Genomic DNA, 23,736 nt, shown 5'->3' with positions numbered 1-23,736 from the left:
AAAAAAAATGGTATTGATTGTAAAGAAAAACAAACACAACATTGAAGGATCAAGTGAGGAAATTCGGAGGGGGTGTTTTACAAAGGTTCTGCCTGCGCCCCGGGTGAGGTCACATCACACTCCGGCCTGCAAAATCAAAACTGCATCCTAATGAAATTACAACTAAGGTTAGTATAACGATTAGTCGCGGTATGTATTGAAAAGTTCGCTACTGGCAACTAAACACGCTCGAATTTTACAATTTTGCGTACGCAAAGCAAAAATAATGAAAATAAAGAATGAAACCATTAATAAATTACAGAGTGTCAATATTTGACAATAGTACAAGACAGCATACAAATGTGATGCCATATTGCATGCAAAATATAACACATAGAACATGAAACGGAGCGCAGTTGGATCCACTCACGTGTAAGGATGGAAGCCACGAGGACGTCTGAAATACTGCGAATAAGAAAATATAAAATCGAATATTCGGATTTTTGAAATATGGATACTCACCGAAGACCACGCGCTCCACGAGGGCGATAGCCGCCCACTGGAACGTACTTGATGATGTAGCCTGGGGGTGCGCCTCCGTAGCCACCTCGCCCACGGTAACCACGCCCACGAGGAGGACGATTTGTGGTTGAAATACCGGGACGATTGGTGCGTTTTTCCATAACCTGAGAGATATTTAGAACCGATTTACAAAACTGTAATATTACGGTAACATACCTTTATCTGTCGCCCTTTAAGAAGACTGTCTGTCATCGCTAGAGCCATCTGCATCCCTTCTTTATCGGCAAACTCAGCGTAAGCAAACCTGTACAGCCACCAACAGTCAACAGGGCAGAAATATAGAGAACCAAAAAAAGTAGGACACATAAACGCCTTCAGGAATGCTTTTCAAAAACAAGTCCATCAGTAAGAAACAAAAACGGGTGAAGATCGTGCACAGTTCTGTCATGAAACGTAACATTTCTCGCAGTTGATTTTATTGTTAAAGAAACTTTTTTAAATGTATTATACTTCGACCCTCAATATTCGTTCTAAATAATAATGAGGGCCTTTACAAATTATGTTCCCACATCTAAAATATTATTTGAAGAAGATATCAAAAGAGCGCGGCTCTTGACTTCCCTCCCGCATAACTTCATCAAAAGGCACGTAAGAAAAAATTTCGATCTTGGCTTTCACTGAGATGGAGGTAGCACTTTTCAACAAAGTTGCCAAAATCAAGGAAAACGAACTTCTGCCGAGATGTTATTTCTCCTAAAGTAAAGAATAAAAGGATAAAGTATCTGACGAAATCAAGGGCCACAACTGCCTTGAATAATGCATAATAATTAAATGATGTGACTAATTTCAGGAGATAGATGTAGCGCAGCGCATCGATTCTGCAGCATCTTCAGAGTCGATGGTTCGAAACCGCAGTAGGCTATCCAAGCTTTTTATGCTTTTGGGATTGATAAATTGGCACCTAACAACGCTGAAAGGACAAGAACTTTGACCTGATACATGCCTCCGCACACACGCGCAGTACAAAACGTACATGTACTTATGAACTCCCCAACTTTCATGATTCTGAATTGATGACCAACACACTGGGGCATTCTTAGGGGATTGATCGACGGCAACCAATCCATTATTTATCCTTTAATCGATTTCAACTGTTCTTACTGTTCAACTTTTACTATGCCTCCCCACAAGGACAATAGCATAAGCATTTACCTTCGAGGTTATGATGGTTTTATAAGGAAACTGCAGCACAAACATGCAGTGTCACGTGAAAAATAAACCCCAATTGTCTTTGCAGAGTTCATCTAATATTAGGTTGGCTACTTATTTTTGACACACGCATACCCTTTACACTTTCAAATTTTCTTAATCACACATTGATGATCATCCGTTGATGTATTCACAATGAGTATCTATCGCAGTGTTCGATCTTTTCGGAAGTGGTATGATTCCCTAGGAACAGGAGTTGGGAATTCAAAAAACAATTCGATAGCGGATTTGAGGTAAGTGAAAGAATTGAATAGTTTTTGCTTCAGGCTCCAGAGCAAAAGGTAGTAGGTGAGGTCTGGGAAGTAGGGCGGATAAGACACTGTTTCCGAACCCAGGTGGCGCTGAGTGGCCAAAGTGACATGAGGCCGCGCGTTGTCATGGACGAGGCGAACGGCTGCACATCTTTGTCACTTTTAACGGTTTGCCGCGGCCAACTGGCGGAGCTGCCACAATCCGAGAAACGATTTTCTGCAGTATGTATCGCCTGTCGAAGCACCAATGACTGACAACTGCTCATTCGCCATGAATGGTTCAATCAATGCGTAGGGTACCTATCTCGACAGAACTTTCCGTTAGCCTGCTGTGTGTAGGTGAACTTCGGTGACGACAAGTTGTGCAGACATCGTTCGCATTGTGGCGTTCAGGAACCGCTCCAAAAGACTGCGCAAATTGTCATTAATGATGTCCCTGTGTGGCAGAAAAAAGTTTCCTCCGTTGAAGCTGCGGACAGTAGCGTGTGTAGTGGTCTCCGCGCGTAACGACTCGTTGATGTTGGCGGCCGCCTGACATGCCGCATAGAATTTCTTTTACTCGTAGAGGAAGATCAGCCGAAAATGGCCTTCTTCTACTTGGATCACAACGGTGGTGTTACAGAAACGCTACGGTCTTACATACTTTTTGGTAGAGAGCTTTTAGAACCAACTAGCTTCTACGTGAGCCTCTTGGAAAAATGCGTGTCCTAGCTTTCAAACTTCCATTTTTCAGGGTGTAGAAAATAAGTAGCCAACATATCAATAGTATTATTGAGGAAAGTATTTTTTCTTTGAGAATACGTTGTCCTCCACTTGCAGTGCAACGGAGCGAAACTGTTTGGAAATTTTGCTTCTTGTGATTTTTTTTTTTGTTAGCTTTTTGAAAGAAGTTCCAATTAGTGCGAAAACATTGTTTCTGAACGATTTCTGCATTTGACCGGAAAATGTAGCTTATTTAGACAAAAATAATAGCAAGAATCAGAGGGGAAAATAAAGGGCATAAATCCAAAAAAAAATAAACAACTCCCAAAACTGGCTGATGCTCAGCTCTCGTAAGCAGAAAAACAGCTATGAGAGTGGATGCTTGCTAGATATCGTTTTGTGAATCGTTATTTCAGCAAAAGTTTATTATTTGTAAATTTGTGAAATACGTACAGACGCCATAGTAAGCGATAGCTTCGTGGACCAAAAATTGGGGCAACTAATTCCCGTAGAAAATGGCACGCGATCACTGATCATGGGATGGTACCAACTATATTTCTACAACTTACATATTAGCAACACTTTACAAATTCTTAACATACGCACAATATTGCAACCGCAAGAGACAAAAAAGCGAAAGTAATGTAGAACAGATGTTACGCTTTTGAACGCTTGCTTGTTTAAAACGGCAAATAAGCCAAGACAGACGAAAATCAAAACTACTCATGCATCGCAACTTCAGCACCATCTCCGGAAGCTGGTACTGAAATTGCGATGCATGGGCTGCTCAAAAGAACAATTAAAAAGGATTTCTTTCCAATGGGTCAATCTTATCAAAATTTACGATCTTTATTCGCAACAACGCTCAGCATTGTCCCATGGTCTACACAGCAGTCATATTGCAAAACATGGCACTTTTTCTTCTCTTAAGCACTAATTATTTCCTAATAGTCTGTGCTGCGTATCATGCTGTAGTGTGCTCTGTTTCCTTGAGGAGTCCAACAGAGAATATATTACAGCAGGATCAATGAGTAAATCGCAAGAAACAACAAGTCCGAATGAAAACTGTCACGCCAACATTGTTGTTGAGTATGTGATACTCAGATGAGCCCTCTGTAATATCTTTGTGTGCAAGGGTCAAAAGTTTCTAAAAGAAAACAAATTTGAGGCATTAGGTGCGATCCCTGATTTGAACTAGTAACAGTCAAATTCCCATCCATGCGAGCAGAATGGTAGAGAATGAATAGAATAAGTAATAGTTGCAGACTAATAGCACACGCCTAGCAAACCAGAAGCTAAGGTACCAAATGCTACTGGAAATTCTACAACAGTTCCCAGCTAATATAGTGTGTTTGCTAATTTGTGATTGAACAGCCAGAACTCGTTTCAAACAGGCACTACACCGATCTTTCAGAGAGAACTGTTAAAGCAAGTACTGTCTGTTCGAGTTGGGCAGTATTTTTCTGCTACTAATAGAAAACAGTAACTTGACGAAAGAGATTTCCCGCAAGTATTTTTCTTGATATATTTCTCTCCAGCTACTCTAGAGAAACCTAATAAGGAACTAAACGCATGAATTGAATGCTACTGAGAAAAGAATATTCCGATGAAAGTGGAGTCGACAACAATGAAAGTAGCACATTATACCTGTTAAGCATAACAAACAGAAACAAACGTACCCCTTAGGATGCCCTGTGTATTTATCGCACAAAATAGTGACCCGTGCAACTGAACCACACCCGTGAAAATGCTTTTCCAACTCTTCAGCAGTTACGCTATAGTCAACCTGAACAGCACATCCATAAAAGTAAAATGAATCCGAAGAAATCAAGAAACAGTGTCTTCACTAGATATATGAGGTACGAGGCTACGTTAATTTTTTTCGATCGAAACCTGTACCACCAAATCAATACCGTGTCGAACGCAACGCTCAGTTCAAAATTATATGAGGAAATACGTTATACATAGCAATTTTTTGAGAATCTTATCTTACATTGCCAATGTACACTGAGCGCGAATCAGCTTCAGCCTTCTCTTCGGGAGTCATTACAGCCGGACTGCTAGTGCCGTTGCTACTCCTGGGCAGATTCATTTGGCCCTGAAAGTGTAATTGAACAACTGATAATGAATCGAAGACAAATTAACTGAAGCAGTGTACAGTCCCCACAAGCACCTCACCTCGATGTCACTTTGCATTTGTTTGATTTTTCTTTGTTCCTCCTCAAACTCCTCCATTTGTTGTTCGATAGAGGAGAGATCCTGAAACAATTAATTATTAGAGTCTTTAAAAAAACAGCAGAAGTCAAAGAGAGTTCTAAATTTACCGTCATGTCTGCAACACTGTTCCCGGTTGTGCTAAGAAGATCATCGTCGTCAAGTTTGATGGAGTCGTCCAAATCACCCATCTTTCTAAAAATAGAAATGAGAACGTGGTAAACAAAGAGCAGTGGTCAAGAACACAACAACAACAACAATGAAACAGAATAACGAAATTATAACGCAGGAAATGCAGCAGTGGTAGAGAAGAAACATTTAAGGGAGTCTTGCTAGGAAACACGGAATTTTCGATGCTGTTGTCAAACAATTTTATTGCTACTGTTCCGTAATCCATACTTTGTTGGATCAACAACAATTTAGGCGCTTACGCGGAACCTCTGCCGAAGAAAACCTAAGACGGAAGTCACTCAATGAGTGGACGCTGAGCCTTACCGCAGAGGTGGAGTTACTAGTTGCAGAACGTGCTGGAGACAACAGCTCAGTTCACTTTATTCGCATAAACAGAATTATCTAGAAGAGTACAAACATCTTAGTTGTAGAACAGATTCATCACGCTCAGAACAACATCGACAGCTCCAGTGTCCTGAATTTCGTCGGATGCAAACGCTCTCCGCATCATGAGGCATTTCTGCATTGGAGCGCGAAATTCGCCGTTTGCGCTTTTCAACAGTTCTTTTGTATTTATTTGCTGACAATTCAGAAGATATATCCGATTTGAATTAGTCACGGTGTTCTTTGTTGCATTTTGTTTACTTCCCTTCTCTTTATTTGGGCTGGACTAGCTCATATTGTATTATAAATACACTTCTAAGTGCTCAGTATTTCAGGTATGAGCGCTGGAGACGGGAATATTTCTGAAGAAAAACATAGTGATCCCGAACATAGCAATGTCTCCGATGAGGAATCGAGCGAGAATGAAAACAGTAGCGAAGAAGAAGTGGAGGTGCGTTGTTGTTACGTTGTTGAGTTTCTTGAGTTGTTTTTGTAGCTGCTTTCCTTATAAAAATGTTTGGTTATTGTTCTATACAGGTGGGAAACAGCCTTCAAATGCTAAAACAGTTGAAACTTTATTGAATCCCAGTGACTTTATCATTTAAATCCTTATTTTTTAATTGAGTAACAATTCGAGACTTTGATTTGCAGGGCGTTAACCACATTTCTGAAGTATTTTTAGTTTAGTTTCAGTACATCTTCCTGTGTCGCTGTACCTCAAAAAATAACCTTTCCCGTCAACCAAAAGCTTCAGTTTTTTTTAGTTCTTCTTGCAGAAACTTTGCGGGGGGGGAATTATCCGATCTTTTGGGGATACCATTGCATGGGAACGCTGTTCGTGCACAGTACCCTTAACCTAAAAATTGTCATTCTATGATTTTCTATAGATTTCATTTGATGGGATTACTCATCCTCAGTGTGGAAGCCACAGTCGTTGCCGAAAGTATTCAAATAACAACGTATATGCGGTGAAGGCGATCGTTTTTGTTTGTAGATTAGGAGACGAGCGTGGCTCCGCTCAACTCAACTAAAAAAATGGCGTTTTTTTCCTACGAAATCAGTTGCAACGCACATAAAATCTGAAAGAAATCGTAGAATTATAATTTCTACATTATGGGTGTTGTGCAGAAGTGGTGTCCCCATGCAGTGCCATGCCCAAGTATTAAATAACCGCTCTGCGTGAGGCTTCTGGAGGAAAAATACTGTGGTTCTGACACCTTCCCTGACAAAGGAGGGCAGTAGTGTCTTCCGCGGACACAGTCCAATGTAGCACACGATTGTTTCCGTGACTCATATTGTGTGTTATATTCAATCTCAAGGGCATAAAACAATATGTAGGTGATATTTTGTATTGATTGCGATAGATCTAAGCACAAAGAGAATGTATGTCCTGCAAACTGAACGCGTAAGTTACTGCGTGCGCGCGACGAACGTCCAAACAGACATAGGTGCTCGCCGCTGTAGTTTCGCTGCATAGGCGGTATTTATTCCTCGTAATTCCCTCCGTTTTGCTCTCAGCTGCCCAAACGTCCATACGTACCGATGCTTCTGCTACTCTAAGAGGACTTTCATAGTTATGCCCGAAGTGTTACTATGGGGGGTAAGTGTAGTGGTAATTGCCATTTTTGCTGTGCCAACATCGACGGTATTTTTACTCAATTTTGAAATTTCTTTGTCAGAAAAGGTGTCAGGACGTCTTGGAACCAAACACACTTGGCCCTTTTCCGCCTGAAACACTAGTTTCGGTTGTACCGTTGAATTCAAAAGAAAAGGAGGTTGTAATGGACTACCGGAATGAACGGTTGTATCAAAGCAGGACGGCTTGTACTTTTTTCCCGGGAGTATTCATGTGTATGCATTGTCATGACTGCCCTCAATTCCATGGGAGGAGTTAAAGGCATCACCCCACGAATCTGAGGTGGTGCAGATTTCAGGTGGAGTATTCGTATACAGGATGGAAGACTACGGAGAGGTGGGTGATTCCGTCCATTTCTTCCTAATTGCCGTAAAAATGGCCCGGAAGATACGGCTTCATTCGTTTTGGCGCACCAGTTTGTACAAGAGGTTCGACTGGAGCGCGCCAGTCTTGTGCGGCGCCGCATCTTCCGGGCCGTTTTTTACGGTAATTAGCAAGAAATGGACGGAATCACCTCCCTCTCCGTAGTCTCCCATCCCGTATACGAATACTCCACTTGAAATCTGCACCACCTCAGATTCGTGGGGAGATGCCTTTAAACCAATGTTTGCGGAAATTTCCAATTTTAGGTTCTTTTCGCGAGTGGATAGAGTTCGAGACGTAGTTTTTGAGAATGCTAGTGGAAACGTACCATTCAGATCATACACATTCAAAACTGTGAAGTCTTTTTACAAGCGATTTAACGAGATTCACGAGTGATTGAGAGAAAACGCAGAAGTAGACATCATCATAAAGTAATGTATAAAGATTTTCTTCGTGGAGAAGTTTAACAACCAATTAGAAAGAAATTATTTCGATTTGTAGTCCGTCACTGGTTCCTCCTTCCATTTGCGTTAAATTAACGTGATGAGCCCTGTACTTTGCATTGTTAGTCTGAACATTGTTGTTGGGGAATTCGTCACCAATTGAATATTATCAAGGTGTTGTAAGCCATCATAAGTAGAAAGTTAAAGTCACTGCCGTATCGATCCATTTGGGATGCGCCACGTTTTAGTGCAATTCGTGATCGTTGAAGTTTTGCAACGATTGTTGGGCTATACAATGAATTGCGGTGACAGCCGTTGATCAGTTCAGTGTTTTTATCCTCTGTGACAGGTCTGGTACCAATCTCTCATTCCTCCGGGGTTTAACGATCAGACTTGCCACGTCACTAAAGCGGCTTCGAACCATCAAGCGTGTGGCCACAGTTGACCTTTAACTGCTTTACAAACGACCTGGTGTAAGCTATTCGCTGGTCATCAAAATATTTTTTATGAGTAATTTCGCAGTTGAGCAGTCGCAGTAGCGCAGTCGATTAGAGGACCGCTGTAGCTGCACGGTCGATGGTTCGCAATCGGCCTAGTGCAAACCAAGCCTTTCATCTCTTCGAAATCGGTAAACTGGTATCCTCTCAGACAAGTTGATATCTAGACAAGTCTGGGAGGATAATAGGACTTGATCATCGGCTGGTCCCCGCAAGTCACTGTATGGGCCAACTCACGTTCCAAAACCTCTAACGATTAGGAATTGCAATAAAAACGCGTTGGCGTATTCCAAGTGGATTGATACGCCAGTGACTTTATCCTTTTATACTAAGTTCATACGTTCTTGATACATCGTAGAAATTGGTTTTCTCTTTCGAAATGAGTGTTGTACGTCTGCGCATTACACCAAGCTCCATGGATAACATATATTCGCAGTTCATTGGAAGATATATGAAGGAATAATTAAATCCACTCCGATAACACGGTTCAGAGTACACATGGAAACCAAAACTGCAAACTGTTGCAGTGATCCTACCTTGTCAGAATTTGTTGCTTTGTTTTCAAAATCAGTGAATTGCCGTGGGTGATTCCTGCAATCTGTCTCCAGTTGTGATATAGAAAGTTGTTGGTCTCACCATCTTGCAGAACAGTGTTGTCATAAGTGGAAATGATAATCCCAAGAGCTGAACTTTTTAAAATAGGTAAAAAGCCAAATTAAAAAAAGAACGGCTGAAACAATAATACACTTCTAACCTTCGAATTGCGGTGTCATGTGAATTATCTAGTTAGAGCTGATGAGGATCCTGTTTTGTTTTCTGTTGTTTCTTTGGGCTGTCATCTTCCATTGTTCAGGTGGAACTGATGGTGAACGCTCGATCAAAGCGTGCTAATGCAGGCAACAAAATGTCCGCTCTGATTGAGTCCAGCAATCAAGAGGATGAGTTCTACAAGAGTGCTTACGGAGGCGGTTTCAACGAGGTTTGTCTGCAAACTCTCTGTATTCAGTGTTGTGGTAGGATTATTGTTGATTGTACACCATAAAGTTAAGGAACATTTGAAGAAAGTTAGGCAGTTTGTTTAGGATTCCGAAACGTTACACTTCTAGGGCTAGTTCGCTTAAAATTCTGATTTCTTGCTGTCTTACATTAAAAAGTAGCTGTTTTTCATTGTCCAGATTCAACTTTTTGTTGGAATGAAGGACCTTTTTCGAATAAGTTTCAGTTTTTGATGTACTGTGAGCTTAGCGCTCGTTCAGCGTACTTACAGTTTTGTTGCTTTGCTGCCGCAGTTTCGTGTTTCAGGATGATGCTGATGATATTTTTGAATCTCCTGTCCACTCGGATGTAGATGAAGTGGACTCGGATTTCGACAACCCCGAAGAGGAAGACGAACCAATCAGTGGTGATGAAAACGAGGAAAGACCCAATCGAAAGAAAACGAAGGGTTACAAAGTATGGTTACTATCTTGTTTGGGCTGCGTTGTTCATTTAAATTGCAAGTTACTATTTAAATGGTTTCGGTTGTAGGAACCGAAACGTGGGTCTCGTGCTGAACTCCTTGCTAAAAACAAAGCTTGGGCCGTGGCAAGGATGGCTGGCAAAGTTGTTGCGGCAAACTCTGTCGATGCAAAAACCCAAGCTGCTCGTTTGAAGGAAGCTGAGAAAACTGAAAAGATGAATTTAGAGTCTCTGAGAAAGTACGTTCAATTTCTTCCTCTATGATCAGATCACCTTTTTCATGAGACAATGACTTCCCAAAAACCTTTTCTTTGCAAAGGAGACAAATCACTAACGCTCGACAGTACACCCTCCTTTCTCGTCCCCTCCGCTCTTTCCATTTACTCATTCTTTGTCTAACCATAAGTCTAGCGCTCCAGCGCTCCAGTCATTTTAAGAAAAGATTCCTTCTGCTACATTTTCTGACAGTGAACCTAGGTTCATACAATAGTATTTGTGTTTGTTTGTGTGACAATGATGATCATTCGATTGGAGCAGGACTTAGGGTGGAGTCTCCGTCAGGCTTTTTCTTCTTCGTTTTCTGGTGTTAGACCAGAGCTTCTAACTCGGTCGAACTCGGTGATTCGTTGTTTACCGCGTAATTCGGTTGTTGGATATGCTCGAAAAAGATTAAAAGATTACTTCAAGAGCCGATGGACGATTGACGATTCAATAATGTGTTAGGGGCTCCAAATTACGCTCCTGATGCACGATTTGTTCTCACGATTGTACTACAACTGGCAACGTAACTTGCTTTTCAGACCTGTCACGACCCGATATTCAGTAGGGGTGGAATTCAGCGACGTCTCCTCCAAGAGTAAAAGATTACTTCAAAACGGGAAGAAAAATCCAACGCAAAGACCCAGACAACCCCCTATGTTCTGGTCCCACGAAAGGATTTTTTCCTTGTGAGGACGTAATGGAGTTGGAATTTGAGGGTTATGGTTTCCTACTTGCTCTAACAGACAGTTTTCATTGTCCGACGTTTGTTCTGTTCTTTGATCACTACCGCCTATGGGTGTCGGCCATCTTGGTGTCGTCACAACTATTTTGAAGAACATATCACGACACGGCAGAGGTGGCCGAGGGATCTTCACATTGTCACACGACGAGGAGTACAGCAAAAATCTGGACGGTCGAAGGTATTGTTGCGACTCATTCATTCCATTCACTGCGACTGCACCAGAGAACATTTATTCGCTAAACTTACATCAATCAATCCTCAGATCGCTTCTACGTGAATGATATTAGTGTTGAACAGTCCATTTTCTACATGTTTGAGGACAACAAACAATGGGTATGATGAAATCCCAATGAAGGATAAAACAGTCAAGTGCACGAAGTTGATCAATCTCAATGGGGATGCGCCTACGCGCCCGACTTTAATCCATAACCATTCAAGGTTTCTGAACGTGCCTGTAGCCGTACAGTGATTTGCGGGGCGAGCTGATTCATAAAATTAGTGTTTTTCTCCTCCCAGACAAGTCAGGTACCAATTTATCGACCGCAAAGAGATGAAAGGCTCGGTTGACTGTGGGACGATTTGGAACCAACGATTGATCGTGCAATCGCAGCGAAATCTTTTACCGCCTGCGCTAAACCCGCCCATTTCGAAGTATCTCGGCATTCGTGATTCATTGTGAATATTGCGTTCAGAAAGCGCAGTAAGTGTCGAAGTACCTCGAAGTGGTGCACAACTCTTCTCTGCCGCCTTTGCGTACGTTTGTACGGTCAAAACAAAATGGAGCGCGGTCCAGGCGGTTGCGCTCCAAGGGACACGGTGGAGGAAGCAGTTCGAATCAAGGTGCTGCCATTACGAACTGCAGCGAAGAGTGTTGGCAGCAAGTGTCTTCCCTCGATTCTGACCGCTGCGCTCCACTGCGCCGCTTCTAGCGCAGCCGCTTACGCGACTGCAGAGTGCTTTGCGTCGTATCCTACTCGTTTTGACCATATTACATACGCCGCACCATCATGCCACTGGTTATACTTAGGATCAAGCGTAATTAGGGATTTCCTCAACAGAGGGTTGTAAGAGGGGTGCCGTGAGGGAGGTGTGAAGAGGAGGAAGGAAACGAAGAGAACAGAAGAGGAAAGAAGGCGACGGTAGTCGCTGTTAATTAAACTTACGTTAAAATTGATCCGTTAAAGTTGATCTAGAATTAATTTTTTTTTTCGTAAAATTTTGTTCTAATTATCTTATACATACTTTGGTGAGAGTGGTGGAGTTTTGCCACCAAATGAAATCAGTGTATGACGCACGGTTCTTATTGAAACGGTCAGGGATCGGTCCCTGACAGAAGAGAAGTGAGGTTGGTGCACTTAGTGATAACGAGTTTAACGAGAAATTATTACTAAGCGAAAAAAAGACACCTACGGCTTAAGACAGGAATAAAACCAGTGGAAAATAAGCTCCACGAGCTCCAGAGTAACGAAGCATTCCCTAAACTTCACCCAATACAATTTATCGCGGTTGCAGAAATAGATTTTGTCAATATTCGAGCAACATTTGATGTTTCTAACATTTCTAATTTTTTTTTGAAACCTGGTTGGCAAAAACGGAAAATTTTTCCTTGTGACTCAGATTTTTTCTTAACTGGCTTTTGAAAGAACCAGGCCATCTACAGAGATCCAAATTAGCAGGTAAGGGTTTTCTTCGGTGTTCTATCAAAACATAGCAGCAGATTTTCCACCTGCAATAGCGTAACGAGAAAAAGTGGGAGATTCCAGATTTTCGGGTGCGGGTCAAAATCTCTATTGCTTCGAACAAAATCCAGTAACTCAGCTCGTACTCTGTGAAAACTAGCCCGGTTTAAAGTATGTTATAGCGAGGACTTTTCCTACTAGAATTCATTTTTACTTTTTTCTGGCTTCTTTTTTTCTCTCAAAGGTTAGTTGAGAAGATGTTGAAAAATTTGTTAAAATTTTTCTTTCTCTCGAACAGCTTGAAAAAGGAGGGTATCTAAGAAAGATAACGGTTTTACAACGCGAACCTTCCCACACAGAGCGCACCCTTATCTGTCTTTCTAGTTTTCTTTCTCGCATCAACTTATAAATGTTTATTTCAAGCTAACAAAATCCGATCAGTCCAGCAGTTATTCCCTATCAGACCGAGTGTTAATAGCTGAAATCAGCTCCAGGTCGCGGATGAGTGCTGTAAATATCACAGTTCCAGAAAAATTATCGGTGAATTGTCGTACTCCGTTTTTTTTTTTATTTTTCACAAAAATCGAGACTCCGGTGAAGATCGAAGTATTGGTAGTCTGAAATCACAGTCGGAGGGTGAAATTGTGTGTAAGTAGTAGGAAACAAGTGAAAATTCTTTTAAAACGTGTCCTGCCTCATTATCAATTGTTTTTCTTCATGTTTTCAACTTATATGTGCACATATGTACTGATACACTTTCTAATTCTTGTAGTCTGTGGCGTCTAGATTATATTATGTTTTTTTTTTAATTTTACTTATAACACTATATATTAGTATTTATTATAGCACTATTAATTGGCACTTGTTCTATCAAAGTTTTTAAAGATTTATTTAATGAGCGCAATTTGCTCTTTGATACTAGGTACCGGAATACTTACTGTCGTTTTTTGGATCGCTTTTTGTAGCGATCTGCTTATCATGGAAAACAAGTATTCTAAAGGTTTCTCTTTGCTGATTATTATTGCCTAATATCCTGTTTATTATTGTAATGATTGAGTTTCTAGTTCTCTTTTAAATTAGTTATTAGTTTTTGAATTTTTACTTAGAATCATGCCTCGTTCCAGTGTACAAATTCGCATGTGCCTACTGTATGACTTCAAATTGGACTTAAAGCTGCAGAATTTATCAATTGAATTCATATTGGATTTGGCGAGGCGGTATCATCATCGTTCGGGATGCTCATCGATGGTTCAAGAGGTTTCGGAAAGGGAACGAGAACCTTGAAGGCATGCATCGGGGAACACCGCCAACTGTGATACAAAAAGAGGCCCTAGTTGAATTGGTCGCGAATGGACTGTACAAGTCCTGTGATGTAAACGGCTCCACGAACTTGGCTACACAAGAAAACTCTCAACCAATGAGTCTCTTACCTACTTACGCTTGCCAGGAAAAAAATGGCGCGTTTAATTCAAGTCAACCTCTGTTTAAAAAATTAAGAAAAAAATTGCCTAATCAGGCTGGGGAGTTTTACTTCATGCATCGTGTAGTCCCGACATTAGTCCAACTGACTAATCATCTTTTTTGTCCAATCTAACTTTTTTGCGGGCAAGAAGTACCATTCTTCAAACGATATCAAAAATGTCCTGTGTTTCTTTGATTCCAAAAACCCCGAATTCTCTGAGCTTGGGATTTTCTCTTTCATTGGTAGATGGGAAACTGTTGAGTCAGTTGGGGAATATATTTTTTAATTTCCTGGTTAATGAAAAAAAATTTGATTTGAAATTCTTCATGTAAAACGGCACTTAGTATTCTGGTACCTAGTACTATTTATTGTACTTAATTTTTGATTGCTATATGAACAGCTACATTAGAAAGAATGAGATTAGGGTGGGGGGATGAGTCGTTTTCAGGAAGGTTTTTCCAAGTCCATGCTTGATCCTGGCTGTGGTATCAATTGTTGCATCTATGTATATGCTGTTGCAGAAGTGTGAGAGAAAACTGATAGTATTGCAGCGGCCATTGTCTACCTCAGCATATTGTAACATTGGTTACGGTATCTACTAATAGTGAATTTATGAAGTTTCAGCATGTTCTGTCAACATCGCTTTTTCGCGAATGTTTCCTAGACATTCCTATCCGGTGGATATGTCCGAAGAGTTGCAAACATGCCTCCACGAAACCACTCTCCAGTCGTTCAGGGAGGCGGACACTCATCCTAGGAGTACGAAAGTTCGACTTTCCTTGAATCTTGGCATAGAGATTGCAACTTGTTGATAGTCGAATTTAAGCAACAGCCAAGATTGTTAACAAACTTTATTACGGCTAACGTTTCGGTGGTGTCGCCTTCGTCCTAGGTGCTTTCCTGGCTATGGAGGCAGAGAGAACAAACTAAGAACACAGTTGCAAAGGAATATGAAAGGAAGATCACATAGTTAGAGGTATCGAAATTACTGAATCAAAAATATCAACAAGGAGGGTAATTACTATGCCAATTACCTACCGCAACCGGGATCGAGAATAAACCTATATACAACATTTAAAAAACAGTGTAATTAATTCTACATGACATATTTAGTAGTGTGGTGATCCATTAAAAGGGAGAAAGAGCGAACATCGGCTATATTATTCTCAGAAAGTTTAAGATTCTATTTAAACGAACTCTTTTTCTTCCAATAGTCAGTGGAACAGAAGGCTCTCCAGCATCTGTTTTCATCCATACTTTTTCCGCGTTTTATCACTTTCTTCCGTTCCTGTTTACTCACCTGCTCCTGAACTGCCAAGATTATTCGAAATTGTCTTTTAAGTTTCGGTTTTTCTTTCACATGGAAAAAATTTAAGCTATAAAAGTCCTGGAACTTATGAATGATTTTCATATCGGTTATTTTTGAAGACAGCAGTGCTCCCTGTTTTCAACACAAATTTTCGTATACGTAATTTGAAGCCAATAGATGCATATCTTCCTCATATGTCACGAGAATATTTCTCTTGCTTCTGTTAGGATTGCAAATTTGAGATCAACTTACATAATAAAACTTTTCCTCAAGGTTTCCATTAGAAAATCCCGACTGATGTGTGTGATTTTTCAAAACAATTTAATAGCTAACTACATTTAAGTGTATCTAAAAAAATTCTATCATTATTGGAACACATCAAGATTCTTTTTAAAGTGCCGGCAATGCAGTGTTATGATTGGGGTAGGTAGGTATTAGCTATTTATACATATTTATAGTAACGACAGTGAATCTTCTTAGGACACTCTCTATGACTAATTCTTCGGGCAAGGCATAATCTGAGAAATGCTCAAAAAAATTACGAAGTCTTTCTACCTGCTGCCACGCAACCCGCTCCCTCTCTGCCTAACCGCTCTCCTATCCTCTCCCAAACTTCTCTCCCAGTCCCATCGCTAGAAACACCATCAGGGCGCTTTTGTTCACTATATTTGATCTACAATAGACCCGAGTGGCATCAATCATTTTAACAAGCTTTTATTCATTCGAAAATCCTAATGAAATCTGATTCGATCCATTCAAGATTCGAGCATACATTGAATTACAGAAATGAATCAGTTTTGATTAATGATTTGGTGATTCACTGGATTCGCTTATAGTTGTGATTATATAGCTGTAGTCTAGTGATTTTTTTCTTGTTTTGCCAGTCACTATGAAACCTCCTCAGCTGTATATGTGATATCGTAATAAGTTGTATCGGCGCAGTTCTACATGTTCTATTTTTAGAACAAACTTTTTCTCGTGAGAAATTAAATGTGTCTGAACTTGCCCATGGTTATTTAGCGCAATTATGGTCTAAGTGTTAGTATTACTATAGGATCTCTTCGGGGATCTGCGCTTTAATTTAGTTACTAAAGTAAATTTACGCTCGAGAGTAACATTGTTATTCTTCGAAGTCACCACGAAATAAATTTTTGAATCGAAATCGTGAGTTTACCTCCAATATTGGGTCCGATGACAGAACTTTACGAGCTTACGTAATATACGTACTCTTTAGAACGACGTAACTGTTCGCGCAGAAAATGAGTTGGGAACCTTGCTTTTCTGAGATTTAGGGTTTTATTCTGTGGTTCTAATTGTAATATTTCATGTTGGCGATATTATTAAAATCGGTGACTACTTGGTCAGTTGAGTGTTGAAGTTCTTTTTCAGTGCAAGTGGCCACTTCTTTTTTTTTTGAATGATCCTTTTTATCCCTTTTTTCCCACTAGTCAGCCGGAGTATTAGCGGACTTGAAGTAGGGGAATCATTCAAACCAGAGTTTGAGCATTAGTCGAACTCCATAAGAAGAGTATGAAATTTCGAGCTGGAAGTTTTGAGTCTTTGATTATTCGATGGCACAAGTATTCGATTTATTCGAAAACTCGAAAATTCGTCACATGTAAATAACTAGTCTATTGGAATATATAGAAATTCGGAGAAAACTATCGAATTTCTCTCTGCTAATTTCTTCTTTTCTTCTTTTTTTTTCTTTCTTTGCTTTCTCTGTTCATTTGGTTACTGTTATACTAACGTTATCTGGAAGAGAGGAATGGAAAATCCTCACTTGCGCCACAGTTTTCTGTCGTACAGTAGTGTCTCGTGCACAGTAGTACCAGTACAGTTCCATGATCCTGAATGTTCATTCCTGCTCATGAATTTTTGCAGTGGCACGCGAATATCTTTGAATGTTCAACGTCGTTTATCCTCTGGCAAAGTTTTTTTTCTGCCAGTGAGGCTCATGACAACTCCAATTTACCTTTTTGCAGCTGGAGCTAACGTTATTTTTGGTTAATTAATCTAATTTCTTTTTGGCTGGTTCAAAACGTACAGACAGTCGGCTACATCCTTTAATCTATAAGTCTGGATTGAATTTTGAAGATGTGCATACGTTTTCACCACGCTTTGCATTTAGCGACTTCATCGATCCTGAACTTGATGATGCTCCCAAAAACAAAAAAAAAATACTTTGAATGAGTCTATGCTGCACAATATCGGTGCGAAAATTCGATCCTTCAGTTGTTCGTGGAATTTCATTTTGACAATATGGGAAGATTTTCTTAGGGTACTAAATTTAAATGAAAAAGTAAAAATAAGATTAAGTTTAAATAAAAATTAAGGACCGCTATGGTACTGAGCACAATATCGGTGCGAAAATTCGGTCCTTCAGTCGTTAGTGAAAGTTCATTTTGACAACATGGCAAGATTTTCTTAGGGTACTAAATTTAAATTTAAAAAAGTAGAAAAGATTAAGTTTGAATAAAGATTAAGGACCGCTATGGTACTGAGGTACTTTTCCAGAATAAAAGTTATTTGGAATTGTCGCCAGTAAAAAATTAGACCAGTCGCAAGCGTTTAGGGTGTTCCTTTGTGTAGTCACTTTATTCACACAGTTTGAGGTTTTCAATATAACCAGTTTTCGGTGTGCTATCTCAAATTTCAAGAATGTGGGTTTAGGCATGATAATGGTTTGAAAATTTGTATGAAAAATAAATGTACTGAGATGGAAGCATGGAAATTTTCTTAGAGGGAACCTGGTGCATGCTGCGGTATTTTTTCAACGCTTTTTTAATCCCTTTGTTTGTATGAGGTATTAAATAAGCGTATATGACTCCGTTCTCGCTAATTTATATGTTTTGTCCTTTTCAGTGCTTAGAAGAGATATAGGAGATTGAGTGAAGTTGATTGGATGGAGAGCAAAAGTGCTCATTTCGCACAACACAGCACAAAGTTGTTGTGAACGTCATCCTCAAAGAGCAGAGGAACGCTGCGACGATCTTCATCTCCGAAAAAAGGAATGGCTTGGCCTGAAGGGCGGGTCTTTGCAGCAGTCATAGCTGGTCTCTTTCTTCGATTCTGTGCTCACTTTGCTACTGCATTTATGGACGAGTGATCAATAGACGAGCAGGGCTAGGCGCATACACACAAATGGACTGCAATTGGCCTAGTCCGATCCGTTGTTGTTGTTGTTGTTGTTTGGGCTAATAATTCCCCGAACAACCACACTATTAGACGAGCCGTTTCCATGAGAATTTAGACGTTTTGACTAAGATCTAACTGGTTAGAGTCAAGTCCTTGTTTTCGTTTTTTTTTTTGACTAAACATTTTGTAGGTGTGTAAAAATTGAGAACGCGAATTTGTTGACGTTCTTGATTCACTTGGGAATTTTCATGCGGCTAAGAAATGATGTTCGAAAGTGCGAGCATGGTCATATGGTCATATATATGTATCCGATTTTGCTACTGATTCTACGTTGGTTGCTACTCGTACATATCTAATGTTTGCTTACAGTGTATTTCTTAAAAATCTCTGTGGCTGTGACACTTTTGTGAACTTTTTCCAAAGTGGAATGTGGTTGAAAGAGTGACAGAGAGAGAGAGAGAGAGAGAGACAGATCCTGTTTTCTTCGACATAGCAGTCTTTCGATGTTTGCTTTGATGACACTGTTACAACACTATTATCCTCTCCTTCTAAAATTATCTTATTTCTCTTCATTTTTATCTGCTGATTTTTTTTTCTGAGAATGTTCCATCACCAGCACAGCTTCCATGAATAGGTGGTGGCGAATTCATTTTCGATTTTTTTTTCCCGAATTCCTGTGAAATTCCTTTAAATTCTAGTATCTAGATGTAGATCTTTCCCGTTTCTTTCCTGCTGAGTCATTCTTCTGTGAACAGTTCGCGAATGTAACAGTATCGCCCATCCTTTCATTCAGTTATATCTTTTGGATTCATTTCGAAGTTCTTTTTTTTTTGAAAACTGCTCAAATGCTAACAGCTGGCTGTAGCTCAAGTGATTATGAGAACTTTTTCACTTGCCTAGTAATTTTTGACTCCAAAATACCACCAACTGCAGCTCATCAGCTCACGTGGATGTTTCTTAGGTCATACAAATTCGAAAAGTCTGCTTTGATCGTTCATTTCCTGTCCTTCCTCGGCTTTTCTGATTGATTTTGCCCATTTTGATCAATGGGGTAAACAGAATAGCCCTTCCAATATATCGAGAATTGTTCGACATGAAGGACATTGTTGTTTGTTCTGTAGAGATGTTTACAAATTTTATTTTTATTTATTTTCTTCTTGTTCTCTCAAATTGAGATGAGTAACGTCAAACATAATCTCCTTCATATTTTTTCTATTTTCCATCCTGTCCTACTCGCTTTCTTCCTCGAATTCTGCAATTCCTTGAGTGCGCGCTCACGAAGTGAGATCCGCAGTTTTCTTTTGAAAAGAGTGCATTTTAGGTGCTGTGGAGGGGAATTGGTTTTTGACGCTCCCAAACAAATTATCTTTGTTGGCTCGTTTTTTTTTCTTTTCTAGAACACACGCGAACGGAGAAAGGAACTGATAAAACAAGTTTGGCAAGTTTTGACTGGCGTCATTCTGTCCGCCAGAAAAAGAGTCCTGCTAAACCTATTTTGAGAATTCTAGCAAAAATGTTTTGTTGTTGGTACGTGAAGAATTTTCCATGGAATTCCATGGATGGAAACTACATTCAGCTGTTTATATTAACTAACTATTTTCTATTTTTTCTTGTTATATTTCATATTTTCTATTTATTTTATGACTATTTTGTTCAAGAAGAATGATTTGGATTCATGGAGGTTCATTTCACACGCTTCTACGGGAGCTTTGTATACATTGACTAACCTCATGTTTTTACATAGGAATGTTTTGAATTGACTGAAGCAGAAAATCACTAAGGATGTTTTGACTCACTTGACTTAATCGTCGGCTGGTATTATTGCCTGATGCTGCTGGCCGCTTCCTCGCTGAGGCGTGTCGTCCTCGAATACAGCCCAGCTCCAAACCTTCCAGCTCTACAGTACGAGCTCGCACAGAATCCATACATTCGTCGCAGTTCCTCCTCGATTCGTCCGAGGATTGACGTCTCCCTTAAAGGCATCACCCCACGAATCTGAGGTGGTGCAGATTTCAGGTGGAGTATTCGTATACCGGATGGGAGACTATGGAGAGGGGGGTGATCCCGTCCATTTCTTGCTAATTGCCGTAAAAAACGGCCCGGAAGATGTGGCGCCGCACAAGGCTGGCGCGCTCCAATCGAACTCCTCGTAGAAAATAGTGCGCCAGAACGCCCGAAGCCGTGTCTTTCGGGCCGTTTTTTACGGCAATTAGGAAAAAATGGACGGAATCACCCCACTCCCCATAATCTACTATCCCGTATACGAATACTCCACCTGAAATCCGTACCATCTCAGATTCGTGGAGTGATGCCTTTAAACGGCCCATTGACACCCGAGTGACCCCAGTACCTGAGGTCGACAATATCCGACAGTTCAGTGTAACGAAATGGAGAGTTGTTACCAAGGATTCCACGCTCCCTCTAGGTATTTGACCTATTTTGGTTGGGCTTTGGCAGTGCGCTGGACAACAACACCTTTTTGCAATATCTGGATAACTTCCGCCATACAATTGTGCATGTATATAGCTTCGTGCACAAGAGCGTACATTTAAATGCCTCATGGATTTAGTATAAACAAACCAACCGCGAGCAGGTAGCAGTCAGACTCGCATACGCCACCACATTATTAAGGATATTTGTTAAAAATATATCTTTTTTCTTATCTGTTCAGTCTTGGTGCTTTTAAAAGCTGATGTCAGTCTCTCAGAATGTCCTTTCGGGTGTCAAGCCGTACCGATTTCTATGGTTTATTTCTGAAGCTCTACGAAAGATTTATAGAACTTAATTTTCGAGGAATCTCATCGTTCTCTCGAAATTTATCCTGAAAGGGTCGATGCTGCCGATTATTTACGTAGTTCGAGGAGACAGAAGCCAATTTTCGGAAGTGGAAAGTGTTGCCTGCTGCTGCTCCAGCATTTTCTACTCCAATTAGCTGTTATTTTTTTCTGCTACATTAAACGACCGACTCTATCTCTAGTTGGAGTAACGTATAAGGTCCCAATTTTAGGATACTAATGGAAGATCCATAAGAATATTAGTAGGATTGTTGAAAATTCTCCTTGTTTTTTTTTATGAACTCTGGATTTGCATAGTTATCCGTCTCCCCATCACAGTGGGAAAAGGCGGGCATCTGGAGCAAAAAAGCTCCATATTACGTGTTAGGATCTTGAACTGATTCCTTGATCGTTTCCTTTGTAGAAATGCTTGACTTCTTCCAATCCCTCGCATTTTTCAAGAAAACTGAGTGTGTGAGCGATTAGCTAAGCTCTGGACATTTAAAGCTTTCCACCATATTCTTTACGGCTCGTGATTATCCAGTCCTACCTGTTATTGTTTGAGTGGTCACTTTTTCAAAAAAAAAAAAAACTCGGAATAAGATAAAAATCCCGGGCCGTTGCGACGGCCATTCGTCCGTCTGTCGGCTGCTCGCTGAACCCCGCTCGCTATTCACTACGCCTCCCAGCTCTGTAACGAGCTTTCGTTTCGTAATCAATTTTTGATGTTGGTTTTGCGTTGATGGGACTTTTTCCTCTCCGATTCAAGTATTGCTATCGTCCTATTAACCATACTGTACCGATTTCGCCTTGAATTCCAAATCTGGTCCTCTCTGTTTTAATCTGTTTTGAAAAGAAAGAAAGTTTTCTTAATTGCAGTTAAGTTCTCGTTTGTCATTCTTACACATTAATTTTGTTCTGGATTTTCTACATTTACTATTCCTCGTTCAAGTCATATCTCCTGTCCTTCGATATTCTAGAAATATTAAAGTCCTTGTCTTAGGCCGCTCTCGGATTTTCAGTGATGACATCTTTACCCCCCCCCCCCCCTTTAATATAACGACGACTGCTAATAAAATTATCCGTTACAATTGCGGCTTTTATCCGTCGAAATGAGTATTCCTTGGGATTGCAGATATGAGCAGTTCGAGTTGGAGCGGAAGAAAAAACGTGAACATGCAACGGTGAGGCGAAAAGTCCCACCTCCTTATATTTCAGTCAAGCACACCATCAACGAGACGACACTGTTGGTCCCTGACATCAAGGTGGTACCACTTTCTTTTTAAAATCTTTTCCTTTTTCAAATCTTCCCATTTGTTGGTGTTTTTGCCAGTGGTTCCTTTTGTAAGTGTTAGTTTTCTCTGCAGGTATTCAAGAAACCCGAAGTGAAGCCTTCCTTCATTTGTGCAGTGACCGGACGACCCGCGAAATATCGTGACCCCATAACTGGGCTACCGTACTCAAGTCCATTCACCTTCAAGATTATACGTGATAAATACCACAAATATCTCAAAACTATCAAGGATAATCCGGAAGTAACAGAGTATATGAAACAATTTGAGTGAGATTTGTTTATCGACTAGACTACTAGACAAGCTAGCTATCTTCTTGAGCGGAATTCGACAATTTGAGTGCTGCAGCGTAGAGCTCAGACTTGGAGACTGTTTTCTATTATAAATATACGTATTTATTCTGAAAAATAAAGGTTAGGGCTAGAACAGAGCAGTTCCACAGTGAATTTTGTGGTAAACAAAGACATCATTGTGGATTTCACATTATGCAAAGATAACTCGCTAACTCAGCTTCCGAATGTAGTTCCGTTCGAGTTATTTGTCGAGTAATCCGAAGATGTCGTTTATACTCTCAGTAGTTTCGGTTGTTCCGGATCTTTCCGCGTCCGTTCTCGTCCGTTTTTTCCTGTTTCACTTCTTTGCTTTCGCTATAACAATGTAAAGTATTTCTGCGCTAGCCGCCTCGGTTCCACAGCGCTTCCTGAGCAGTCTTCATCCGTCTTCTTCAATCCCTAAACTGATCGTATATTATGTATATTGTGATGCTGCTTAATTTCTTCTATTGTTATTTCTTTGTTCCTGTCCGGATTGTCCGGATTCTTCGATGTCGCTTTGCTGTGCTTACTTCATCGATTTGCTTTGCTTGCGCATTCTTATTTTGTTTTTGTTTGTGCTGTATCCGGCTTCAAGTGACCGTGAGCATCGTGGACAAGTTTTTCCACAACTATGCGTAGGGTATGATAGAGTCAAACAACATGAAGCACGGTGCAGTTGCGTAAGCGGTTGCGCTCGAAGCGATGCGGTGGAGCGTAGAGGTTAGGATCTAGGTGGGACCCTTGCTGAGACAACTCCTCGCTGTTGTTCGCTATGGTTTCACCTCGATTCCAACCGCTTTCTCGACCGCGCCGCTTCGAGCGCAGCTGCTTACGCAACTGCACCGTATTTCATGTTGTTTTGATCCTACTATAGCT

General features: G+C 40.5%; 2 protein-coding genes across 2 annotated transcripts; one reads left to right on the top strand and one right to left on the bottom strand.

The window, feature by feature from the left end:
- Nucleotides 1-77: 77 nt before the first annotated feature.
- Nucleotides 78-5,128, bottom strand: RB195_007313 (uncharacterized protein; the record flags this gene model as incomplete). The annotated part of the gene is made up of 8 exons (XM_064180867.1): nt 78-126; nt 410-436; nt 502-665; nt 718-805; nt 4,403-4,509; nt 4,717-4,821; nt 4,902-4,982; nt 5,048-5,128. 8 exons carry the CDS (start codon nt 5,126-5,128, stop codon nt 78-80), a joined length of 702 nt encoding a protein of 233 aa, XP_064037703.1.
- A 701-nt stretch (nt 5,129-5,829) lies between these two features.
- On the top strand, nt 5,830-22,819 carry RB195_007312 (uncharacterized protein; the record flags this gene model as incomplete). Its single annotated transcript, XM_013437568.2, has 6 exons — nt 5,830-5,943; nt 9,285-9,410; nt 9,734-9,883; nt 9,959-10,128; nt 22,390-22,519; nt 22,622-22,819. 6 exons carry the CDS (start codon nt 5,830-5,832, stop codon nt 22,817-22,819), a joined length of 888 nt encoding a protein of 295 aa, XP_013293022.2.
- Nucleotides 22,820-23,736: the final 917 nt, after the last annotated feature.

The sequence above is a fragment of the Necator americanus genome, chromosome I (assembly GCF_031761385.1).
Source record: "Necator americanus strain Aroian chromosome I, whole genome shotgun sequence".
NCBI lineage: Eukaryota > Metazoa > Nematoda > Chromadorea > Rhabditida > Ancylostomatidae > Necator > Necator americanus.
This window is presented reverse-complemented; position numbering and strand designations above follow the sequence as displayed.